The sequence below is a fragment of the Ambystoma mexicanum genome, chromosome 11 (assembly GCF_040938575.1).
Source record: "Ambystoma mexicanum isolate Mex_15411 chromosome 11, UKY_AmexF1_1, whole genome shotgun sequence".
NCBI lineage: Eukaryota > Metazoa > Chordata > Amphibia > Caudata > Ambystomatidae > Ambystoma > Ambystoma mexicanum.
The window spans coordinates 29,814,150-29,826,695 of NC_090934.1; the positions used below are offsets into that span (position 1 = coordinate 29,814,150).

General features: G+C 48.3%; 1 protein-coding gene across 3 annotated transcripts in view; it reads left to right on the forward strand.

Moving 5' to 3' along the window:
- Positions 1 to 223: 223 nt before the first annotated feature.
- The window catches only part of ZBTB8OS (zinc finger and BTB domain containing 8 opposite strand), a 119,754-nt gene continuing 107,431 nt past the window's right edge, over positions 224 to 12,546 (forward strand). For all 3 annotated transcript variants that reach the window (XR_011279564.1, XM_069622464.1, XM_069622463.1), the window contains exon 1: positions 224 to 387. Coding sequence is in view for 2 of the 3 variants with exons in the window: in XM_069622464.1 (XP_069478565.1) it covers positions 306 to 387 (82 nt within the window). In the remaining variant the exon portion in view is untranslated. The remainder of the gene's footprint in view (positions 388 to 12,546) is intronic.

Genomic DNA, 12,546 nt, shown 5'->3' on the forward strand with positions numbered 1-12,546 from the left:
TGACGTCATTATTCCTAAACCCGGCCCCTTCCTATATGTATGCATGTATATATATATATATATATATAAGGAGAACGCTGGGGGGGGCCTGCCAGCGTCGAACCTTCATGTGTAACGTGGTTTGAGTGCGCACGTGCTCTGGGCGAAAGTGGGGCGGGTTGGGCTACTCTTGGGCGGGTTCCTCGCGCGCCCTTGGGCTACGTCACAGCTTCCTTCACAGCACACCTGCGCGGGCTACATCACCGGAAGGCGGAAGTGAGGCAGGGACGGAGCTAGTCCAGGGAGGGGAAAGAACGATCGCCACCATGGACGAGAGATACTACGACCAGAGCGAGGATCAGAAGGCTGTGAAAGCCAAGTACCCGCCCGTCACCAAGAAGCACGAGTGTGAGTGTCCGGCTGAGGGGCGGAGGGGAGAGCAGAGGCTGGCCCTCTCGGTGGGTGGATCATCGCGCGAGGCGTGTGCGTCATGGAGGCGGGGCGTGATGGTTGGAGGGATCAGCGGGCGAGGCGTGCGCGTCATGGAGGCGGGGCGTGATGGTTGGAGGGATCCGCGTGCGCGTCATGGAGGCGGAGCGTGATGGTTGGAGGGATCAGCGGGCGAGGCGTGCGCGTCATGGAGGCGGGACGTGATGGTTGGATGGATCCGCGTGCGCGTCATGGAGGCGGGGCGTGATGGTTGGAGGTATGCGCGTGCGCGTCATCGTTGGAGGGATGAGCGTTGGAGCCATTCGTGTCATCGCGGCGCGGGCGTGGCAGCCAGCTGGCCCCGCCCACTCGTGTTCTGCTGGAGAATGTTCTGGAACTGAGGCCAGGCTCGCCTCGGAGTAGTGTTCCCTGCTGCCCTGGGGCGAGTGTCCTGTTGTAAAGTGATTTCCAACACGATTAAGTCTATAACGTGTCCTTATTAGTGAGGACGTACACGACAGCAGGCACTGCTACAAGTAGCAGACTCCAACACAATAGAATTAACATACAAGGATAACATTATACATGGAACCATATGAGCTCATTGTAAAACTTGACTCCTATAAAATGGAAAACAGTGTATTTATTTTTCATAACTTAGAAACCATTATGTGGTGACTATAAACTGATTCGCCACTATAAATGTAAAACCTGCTGTAATGTCCTATCAGTGGACCTCCTCACACTCACGTTCGTTCTCTCAAGGAAGAGGTTGACACGGGAGCTGGGGTGCAACACGTCTTAACTTTATTTTACCTCAACCCTAACTGCCGCTCCGCGCGGTAACCCCTCCCCTTCCTGTCACATGGGGCGCAGCCCACTCAACAACTAATAACAGAGAGAGAGAGGACTGTTCCTCTCTTCGATGCTATGGTGACGACACCACACCCTACCGTCACTAAACAGTCAGTTGCGTTCTCAACCCATTTCTTCGATGAGACGAGTAGGCTTTCTTCTGGTTCTCTGTGGTCGGTGGTCCACACTTGCAGAGGGTGCCACCCATTCTTCTGGTGTCACGTCATCTCCAGAGTCTTCCCTGTCTCCCTCATAAGGGGCGTCCCAGTGGGAGAAAGTGTCACACATACTTGAGTTCCTTGAATGCTGAAAACCAGGCATCCTTCTAAAGTGTGAAGAGTTTTGCGTTATGGACCGGTGGTCTCCCTCAGCCGTGATGAGCGATCCTTTCTTCCTAGTGATGATGAGTGGCTCCTCATTGAACGGAGTTGCGCTGTTGCTGTTGCCGGACCACAACCATGTCCCCTGGTGCCAGATCGTTCTCTCTGGCTCTGCGCTTGCGGTCGGCCGCTTCCTTCATGTGTTCCTTCATGAGGGAGTCTCTTGTTCTCATCTCCGCGTCCTCCTCGTACTGTTCTTCATGGTCGGGTGCGTGCGGTAGTCGCGTTCTGATCACTCGTCCGAACATTACCTCTGATGGTGACTTCCCGTGGTGCTGTGTGGGGTGTTCCTGTAGTCTCGCATAAGTTGGTAGCATTTTTTCAACAGGTTCACCTGTAAGGCGTGCGATCTGAGTTGTGCGCTTGATGTTACTCATGAATCTTTCCACAGTGCCATTTGCTTGAGGCCACAAAGGTGTTACTTTACGATGACGGAAACCCATGTATTCTGCAAAACTTTGAAAGTCTTGTCCCGTGAAGGGTGGTCCGTTGTCGGACTTTACAACCTTCGGTATGCCATAGATTGCGAACATCCGATCCAGTGCCGGGATGGTGTGATGTGCAGCGGTGGATGGGATGATCTGTAGGTCTGGATATCTCGAGTATTCGTCTACCGCTACCAGAATGTATTCACCCCCTTCCATGGGCCCAAAATGGTCGACGGCTATCTCTTCCCATGTTCCTTCCGGTAGTGCGGTCATTCTTAGTGGTTCCGGGACTGTGTGTGGCTTTACGATGGCACAGGTGGGACAGTTTTGTAATAATTCTTCCACAGAGGTGTCTAGTTGGGGAAACCATAGCTTTTGCCTCAGCATCCTTTTGGTGGATACAATTCCCCGGTGTCCTTCATGAGCTAGCTCTAGCACCTTCTGGCGTAGGCTTCATGGTATTACTCATTTTGTCCCTTTTAGTAGTAGTCCTTCCTCTGATTTCGCAAGTTCTTCCTTTACGGCCAAAAGGCACGTGATGTCTTGTTTGATATCCTCGTTCATTGTTTCACGGATCTGTTTTGCATGTTTCCACTGTCCTGTTTCTAGGCACCTCAAGATGGTCTGTATTCCTTGATCTGCGTTGGACTCTCTCGTTATCTGTTCCATGTCAAGTCCTTGTGGTGTGCTGCTGTGAATAACATATCTGATGTATTGATCAGCAATGGATTGTTCGGGTCCACTCTTTTCCTTGGGGTGCCGGGAGAGGAAATCCGCGGGATTTTGTTCCTTCCCTGGCCGGTGTATGATGGTGAATCGATAGTCCTGCAGCCTGAGTGCCCATCTGGCTATCCTTGGTGGCATTTTGGCTTGTGGGTTGCCGTAGATGAAAGTGAGTGCCTGGTAATCCGTCACAACTATAAAAGGTTTCCCATATAGGAAGAGGTGAAAATGTTCGCAGGCCCAGACAACCCCCAGTCCTTCCTTTTCTGCTTGAGAATAGGCTTGTTCGGTTTTTGATAGGCTTCGACTGGCGTACGATACTATGTGTTTCTCACCTCCCTCTTTGTCGTCTAGTTGCGTGAGAATGACGCCTATCGTAACGGGACTGGCGTCTACAACGAATTCTGTTGTCTTCTTGGGGTCAAAGTACGCCAGGTTTCGGGTATCTGAGATGCGGTCCTTGATGATCTGGAATGCTTCTTGGCATTTGGTTGACCACACAAATTCGGTGTTTGGTTTGGTTAGAGCTCTCAGGGGTTCACTGATGGACGCGAAATCACGTATGTACCTCGTGCAGTAGCTTGCGAGTCCCAGGAATGATCTGAGGTCTGATGTTGTAGCGGGTGGTTCAGCTTCTCGGAGCACACTGACCTTTTTGGGGTCCGGTGTCATGCCCTTCTCTGAAAATATGTGTCCGAAGAATCTGAGCGTTTTCTTGCGGAATTCACACTTTTCTTTGTTGAGTGTTAGTTGGGCTTCCTCTAAAGCCATGCAGACTCTCATCAGAGTGTCATCGTGTTGTTCCTGAGTCTGGCCGAACACCAGAATGTCATCGCTGTAGTTCAAGCAGTTGGGCACATGCTTGATGACATTGTGGATTTCTGCTTGAAAAATTTCGGCCGCTGAGGATACTCCAAAACTAAGTCGCTTGTAGCGGAACAAACCTAGATGGGTGGCAAACGTTGTTATGTATCGCGAGTTCTTGCTGAGCTCCAGCTGATGATAGCCTTTGTTTAGGTCTAACTTCGAGAATGTTGTCGCTCCATTTAAGAGATGCACCATGTCCGTTATCCGGGAGGCCTGATGTTCTCTTTTGATGGCTTCATTTGGTCTTCTCATGTCTACACATATCCTAATGTCCGGAGATTCTCTTTTGGGTACTGGTACTATAGGAGAGACCCATGGTGTGGGGCCTTCCGCGGGCTCAATGTCGTCTTCTAGTAGCTTAGTTAGCTCGTTTTCAACTTGCTGTTGAATGTTGATAGGGATGCCCCTGTAGTGCTGGGCTACTGGAGTGATGTGGGGGTCGATGTGAAGTTCAATCTGTTTTCCCTTCAGTTTTCCTAGGTCTTTGAACAGTGCCGGGAATATTTGATCGATGCTCGCCGTTGGATCTAGGTACTTGTGCACCATGAGACGGTACAATGCGTGAATGAGTCCGATCTCTATGGCTGACCGATAGCTCAAGATGCATCCGCTCTCGGTGGCGGCTTCTAGCACGTGCATGGGGATGCTTTTCTTATGTTCCTTTTATTGGCATGATGCGTTGAAAAACCCTTTGCAGGCTAGGGGTGTTTTTGAGCCATAGGGATAGATGAGGGCTCGAGCTGGCTGTAGGCGAGGAGCGTTCGGTATGCTTCGGTATACTTCTTCACTTATTACGTTCACAGTTGCTCCAGTATCTATCAGGAATTCTGCAGCTGTTTGGTTTATTCGTATTCTTAGCATTGGGCTGTGTTCTTTGGCCATGTTGTTTCCGAGGGCGTATAGATATCCCTTTTTCCGCGGTGCTTCTTGTTGTATTTCCGGTCTGCGGGATCTCTCTTCTGAGGATGCGCTTGACACGCTCTCTGACTGTGATTGTTCTATGAGACACCTCACATATCTTCTGGGTAGCCTTCTTGCTTTTGGCTGGGTGGTTTTGCTCTCCCTCCATTCTCTCCTCTCTTGTCTTCTTTCCGGTTGCTCATCGTGGGGGCGGCGCCGTCCTTGTTCCTGGAAGTGGTGTGCTGCCCAGTTGTGGTGGGAGGGTTGGTTCTGTTCTGATTCCATCGAGAGCTTCCCACTTCTGCTGGCTCCCTTCATTTTACTGCGAAATATCAGGCATACAGACTTGTAGTGGTTGTCGCCACCACATGCGGAGCATGTCTGTCCCATGTCCGGACACGTTCCTTCGTGTGGGTATTCATGGCCACACCTGTAGCAGAAAGGATCTTGGTTGGTTCTTGTCGTACCCTCCAGCTTGTTGATGCGTTCTTGCTTGCCGTGTGTGATCTTTATGTCGTCCAGGCCTTCCACTTGCGCTGCAAGGGCAGCGTCGGATCTCACTAGGCGCAGGATTTCTTCTAGACTTCTCGGCTGTTGTAGTAGTCGCCTCCTGAAGTCCCCGCTTTCGCACCCCACTATGATTTGCGATCTGAGGGCCTCCTCGTTCGAGTAATTGTTGAAGTCACAGTGCTTCATTTTTGATCTTAGCCTCATGATGAACGCGTCTATGGATTCTCCTTTGTTTTGCTTGGTAGTGTGGAATACGTGCCGTTCGTAGTCTACGTTTGTCTGAGGTGTGAAGTATTCTGTGAGCGATGTCTTTAGCTTGATGTAAGTATCTATGTTGTCTTCTGGCATTTCCTCAAGGATATCTCGCACATTGGAACCTACCGCATGATTTAGAAGGTTTAGTTTTTGTTCATCCTCCAGTGGTCCAGCTGCCTTCAGGCATACTTCAAAGTCTCTCAACCATCTTCTCCACCTTGACCCTAGTGTGCTTGTCTCTGTGAGGTCAAAGTTTGCTGGTAATTGGGCCAGAAGGCTGTCCGTCATTTTTCTGTGTGGAGAGGCTGGGGCGGAGGATCCCTCTTGTGCTGGTGTCACTGGGTCTGTGAGTGACACCCTTCGGGCTGGAGTCGCTGTGGCAGTGGGCGACTCCTCTCCTGATCCACTCATGAGCTTGACCTGGGCTTGCTTATAGTTCGCGAGTGCGGTGGCGTCAGACCGCCACTAAGGGGCGCTGCGTTGGGGAGTCCGCTCTCCCTGTGCCAAACCGGGTGTGGATGGCTGCGTGGGGGTCTGAGGCCTTCCAGGTGTGTCTCTTGACTCGGCGCTTGCGTAGGGGTTCGGGTGCTTGCCCTTTTCATGCAGGCGCTGAGTGGGCACAATGTGTCTTTGTCGCCGTTGCCGTCGGCGGGAGGCCAGTGCTCCTCAGCCGCCCGGAGTTCTGCTGGAGTTCTTTGCTCCAGGCGTTGCCGTTGGCGGGAGGCCAGTGCTCCTTGACCGCCCGGTGGTGTGATGCGGGGAGTCACTGCTCCACCCGCAGCGTTGGGGTTCACGCCTGTCGGCGTTGATGCCGTTGGCAGGAAAAGAGGTCTTCTCTTTCTCCCGCCCAGAGGGTTGTTTCACGGGGAGCTACTGCTCCTGCTCCACCCGTGGAGTGAGCGCTTCGGCGCCTCTTCTTACACGGGGAGCTGCTGCTACTGCTCCACCCGTGGAGTGAGCGCTTCGGGGCCTCTTCCGGTGGCGGGGAGCCCTCCCGCTCCGACCCGCTATCCTTGGGGCTTCGGAGGGGCGGAAGACTCACGGGCGTTAGAGCGCTGTGACCTGAGGTGGTGGGCACAGCGGGCGCGTGTCTGCCTTCGTCGCCAGATGTAATGTCCTATCAGTGGACCTCCTCACACTCACGTTCGTTCTCTCTCTCAAGGAAGAGGCTGACACGGGAGCTGGGGTGCAACACGTCTTAACTTTATTTTACCTGAACCCTAACTGCCGCTCCGCGCGGTAACCCCTCCCCTTCCTGTCACGTGGGGCACAGCCCACTCAACAACTAATAACAGAGAGAGAGGACTGTTCCTCTCTTCGATGCTATGGTAACAACACCACACCTGCCAATCATAACACATCTCCTCCCTTACGATAAGAACTAGTTTATTCTACATAAAAGTCTTTGAGCCAGTTTGGTTTGTTCTTTGGTCTCTCTAATCTCATTTTTGTACCAGGATTGGCCTGAGAGTCATCAACAGTTTTTTCCTTTATAATATGTTCACTTTCCTTAACACTGTTGTTTGTACAATTGTCATTTGCTTCATTGTTGTACTCCAAGTGGTCATTCTCTACAATACTAGATGGACACTTGACCAATATACACATAGACCAACATTCTCCTCCCTCCAGAATCACCATATTCCCTCTTTACTGCAGCAATTTTTTTTAGGTCCAATAAATGTGTTCTCTACACATTTCGGACTTAATTTGGGATTTCTGATAAGAACCAAATGACCCCTTTCCCAATTTGTTACTTTGGTTCTTTTGTCTTCATCAAACTTCCTTTATACTCATCCTATGCTTCTCTAATGAGTGTCATAATCTTCTCACGATCAATATTGGCACTGTTTGCCATATCCAGCCAACCCGGACAAAGTTTTGTGCCTGGTTGCCTTCTTTTCAATGACATAAATGGTGAGATTTTTGTAACTGAGTGTGGTGTAGTACAATAGTTCCATACCATTTCTCTTAGAACGTTCGACCATTTCAAGCTCAAAGCCATCGCTAGTTGTATCCCACTTTTCACAAACCTGTTGGCCCTCTCTACTAGGCCATTGGTCCTGGGGTGATACAAAGCCGTTCTGAAATGTTTGATACAGAATTTTTTCAAGAAAGCTAACATCCTATCTGAACAGAACTGTACACCATTATCGGTGACCACCTCTGCAGGAAAACCCTCCCTATGAAACACCTCTTCGAAGAATGATACCATTTCTGTGGTAGTAGCTTCACAAAGTGCCTTCCACTCCATTTAGAATGGTAGTCCACTAAAACTACTATGTATCTATAATCATCACCAAGATTCTGTATGGGTCCAATTAAGTCAACAGCTACTTTCTGCCAAGGTTCACTGGGTACAGTAACTGGAACTATTGATACTTCCCTGACTGTCTTGTTCTTATCACTCTTTTCACACTCTTATACAATTCCTAATACTTCTCTCAGCATCACTATCTATCCCAGGCCACCAGAATGATTGTCGCAAGTATCTTTTTGTACCGCCCATGCCTAAATGCCCCTGGTGTGCTACATTCATCAAATGAGATCTGACGCCACTGGGAGGTACTACCCTGCTTCCCTTCCTGAGTTTATGTCCATCCTCTGACAAATTCAACTCATCTTTCACTCCATAGTATCTTTCATACTCTCCCTCAATCTCATTCTTGTGAGGCCACCCTTCTCTTGTCCACCTTTTGACTTGCCTCAAAACAGAATCTTCTTCTTCTGCACTTACTCATTCACTTTTTTCAATGGCATTATACTCAATCTCTGAAATACTGAACTTCTGATCCTCAGTATTTCCGCATACATCACTGCTTCCTACAGGCAGCCTAGTTAGACAGTCTGCCACAACATTTTCTTTTCCAGGAATATAACAGACCTTGAAGTTGTATCCCAGCAACTCCACCATCCACCTTGATATTCTTGGAGATCCCTTGGCCCACTCAACACTGCCCATCAGCTGAACTAAAGGCTTATGGTCTGTCCTCACAAGGAAAACTTGACCCCATAGAAAAAAATTAATTGGGAAATGGCCCATGACACCGCCAGAGCCTCCCTTTCTATGACAGAATAATTCCTATCCGCCCCTCTCAGTGGTCTTGACGCAAATACTATAATGTGCTCAACCTTTCCGGAATCATATTGGGCGAAAGCAGCACCCAAACCTAGAGTACTTGAATCAACTGATAACAAGGTTTTTCTGCCTGAAACAAATCCCCCCAAGGATGGTGCTTGGATAATTCCCTTTTTAATTTGTATAAAAGCCTCCTGACATTCTTCAGACCACTCATATTTCACCCCTTTCTTGAGTAGATCCCTCAAAGGAGACGATATTGTTGCAAATCCACTCCCAAATTTGTGGTAATACTCCGCCAGACCCATGAAAGAACGTAATTGTCTTGGGGCTGGAGAGCATTACTAATGCTCTCAATGAGCGATCCCTTGGGAGCAATACCATCTTTGGATATCTTGTGGCCCAGATATTCTACTTCCTTGATGGCTATCTTACACTTGTTCCTCTGAACCGTCAAACCTGCTTCTCAAGTCTGTTTAACACAGCTCTCAACACTTTGTCATGCTCACACTCATCTTCTGCAAACACCAAAATGTCGTCCTGAAACACTGTTACTTTGTCTAAACCCCTCAAGACTTCCTCCATCACTTTCTGAAATACAGATGCAGCCGACGCCAGTCCAAATGGCATCCGATTATATTTGAATGTGCCCTCAGGTGTAATAAAGGCAGTCAGATGTTGAGACTGTTCAGACAGGGGAACCTGGTGCTATGCTGCCCTAAGATCAATAACCGAAAACAACTTGTGTTCACCTAGTGTGGAGAGAGTTTCTGATATATTGGGTAAGGGATGCCTCTCCACTAATATATTCTGGTTCAAACTATGTAAATCTACACACAACCAATTTTCCATTGCTTTTGGCAACTAGCACCACCGGTGACAACCATTCTGTGGCCGTAACCGGTTCAATTACACCTTTGTTCATGAGAACGTTCAGTTCATCACGTAGTTGTCCTTTCATGTTCAACGGTACATGTCTTTATGAACTATAGGTTGAGCATCTTTCTTAAGTTTTATATGATGTTCAAAATGTTTGAGCTTTCCCAAGTTTTCTGTGAACACCTCTGGGAACTCCCTGGACCACACATCCTCAATTTCGGCAATGGTAACTGGTTCAAGCGCACTCGCTTGTACTCTACTCCCAGCTTTCTTTGCTCCTCCCATCCTAGCAGCGAAGCACCTCTCTTTGCTACTAAAATGTTTGCCATACATTTCCTCTCCTTGTATTTTACTCATGCAGAAAATTGTCCTAGAATCTCTATTGAAGATTCGCCATAACCACATGGCTGAATGTCAGTTGGACTGAGCACATCTTCATCCTTTCGTAAGGTCTTTATTAAAGTATCTCTGGAGATGATGGTCCACAGTGAACATCTGTCGACCTTCATCATGATCTTGCACCCATCAATTTCAAACTCATCCACTGGCCCTTTTGTCTCCCAAAAAATGGCTGATATTTCAAACACATGTCTGGGAGTGGTATCTTGTGTGGTTGTCACTTTTTGTATATTGTAGCTCACCCGGACGTTTTCTTCATTGTTATTCCTGGGCTCCACCAGATTGATAGATGAGCTCTTGCAAACATTGGCAAAATGCCCCTTGCCCTTAAAGCACTCTGCAAACTTGGCTGGGCACGTGGCGTAATTCGGTCCATGCTGGGACTGCCACACCTGGTGCACTTTGTATTCCACGTCCCTCTTCTATTCATGTTGAAATTAGGTTTTCTCCTTTGTTCAACTGCACATACAGCATGAGAACTCGGTTTATCAATCTTCAGTTCCTTGACATATTGAGACGTCGGCTCTATGCTTCTGGCTAATTCTATTGCTGCTTCCAGCTTCATTTCTTTGGCCAGAAGTTTTTCCTGAATTCTCACATTATTCGTGCACCTCACGAGTTGATCTCTTATTAACGAGTCAGTTAGTGGTTCAAAGTCGCACGTGTGGCTCAATGTTCTTAATGAGGCTATATATGATTCAACTGACTCGGATGATTCTTGTGTGCGCTGAAAAAATTTGTGTCGTTTGAAGGTCACATACTTTTTCGGCTCAAAATGTTCCTCCAGTTGCTTCAGGGCTATGGCATACTCATCAGCTTCTGCTCCTTGGCTTCTCGCCAAACCATCAAATATGCTGCGTCCTTCCACTCCTAAATTATAAAGTAACTATGCCTTCTTCCTTGCTGAGCTAAACCTGTCCCCTCCCATGGCTACCAGATAATTTTCAAAAATGTCCTTCCACCTGTCCCATCTGATGGGTGGACAGCCGGGCTCGTTCAAAAAACATATAGGTGGGGGTATAGTCGCTGCCATGCTTGAATCAGCGCAAGGTGTCTATATGTGCAAAGAGCGTAGTGAACATTCAGACAGTGAGCACCAACAACGTCAGTCACAAGACACTGTTCTGTGCACACTCTTCTTGACTCAGTTGAGTTCAGCAAAACTCAATTGATGCACTTCCTTCAATTTGCAAGAGCTGTGATAATGTTTTTGGCAATACTTTGTAGACATGTCCCTGTAGGCTCCTTTGCTTATTGTGCACGGTGAAAGCAGGTTAGTTCATCAGTATTGTTGCAGGCATTCCCTTCGAGCTTCCTTTGTAGGGGAAACTGACATCACAATACCCGGCGTGAAGCACGAACGCCAAATATGCAGGGAATACGTTGCCGGTCAACGAATGTCACAAAGCCTCTGGATAAGAGGAGGGAGCTTCGGCAGTCCGATGCGTGCAAGCAACCACGCCCCTTAGCACGCGCACGGTTCGGAGGGGCTGTGAGACCACGCCCCATGGTGCGCGAGCCTAATCAAAGTTCAGACTCACGGAAAGCAGCCGATGCTCAAGCAGATGCCTCCGCTGCTCCGGGGCCCTCTGATACTATGATATGAGAGCGCTTTGGTGCTCACGGCCCTCCAACCCTCCCGGACACACCTCATGACCTGACTTTCTTTTTTTTTCCTCGCCCGCTGTCGCATCCGTTCCCAAGAAGCAGGTCAGCTGAGCAGCAATCACAGGGAGAGGCTGGCAGAAAGGCAGAGGCAGGGCCACGCTATAGAAGAATCATCGTCGCCATTGTAAAGTGATTTCCAACACGATTAAGTCTATAAAATGCCTTTATTAGTGAGGACGTACGCAATAGCACGCACTGCTATAAGTAGCAGACTCCAACTGTCAACACACACTCTGAGAATTAACATACAGGGATAAACATTCTACATGGAACCATATGAGTTCATTGTAAAACTTGACTCCTATACAATGGAAAACTGTATTTACTTTTCATAATTTATAAACCATTATGTGGTGACTATAAACTGATTCGCCACTATAAATGTAAAACCTGCCAATCATAACACCTGTCTATGGAGGGCTTGGGCTGAATGTTGCTCTACTCTGGGGTGCACACATGAAGTGGAGTTTCACGGGCAGCTCAGAGTGGTGCAATATTCAACCCAACCTCTCCTGTAGGGCAATGCAAGAATGCCTTATTGTCATGAGTGGACAGAATGAGTGTTACCAAAGCTGAGATGAAACATTTAAATTGCACATTTCTTGACATTATTATTATTATTTTTGTTATTTTATTGTGAATTAGTTCATTCTAACCTAAACCAATTAAAGTAATAAGATACAAGTAAAGTGTTGTATCCTTGTATGTTTAGTCTGACTGTCTAAGTGAATGCAGGGCCTCATAGAATGGTGTAGTGGAGCTTGGAGTGTGGGAGGCTTGGGGATTCCTGGGAGTGGTGGTTGGGAGTTGGAGTACGGCAGGGAACCAGGACAGATGCTTGTTACCTTCTCTCCTACCTTCCTATGAACTATGGCTATGTAACTTGTATTTGTATTTATTGATTTATAAAGCGCCTTACGCCAAAGCGCTGTACATGGAACAGCATAATACATAAACGATATAACGGTTGAAGCAATTACAATATGAATCAATCAAACAACAAAACAGTGAGAAGAGCAATTAACTGAAGGGGATAGGGAGGAAAGGGAGATGGGACAGGATAGGGGGGAGTGGAGGAGAAGGGTAGGAGGAGGAAAGGGGAGGGTGGAAGAGGGGAGGCAGGAGAGGGGAGGGGAGAAAGTCAGGGAAAAGAGTGAGGAGGGTGGAGCAGAAGGGGAAGGGGTTTCAAGGAGGA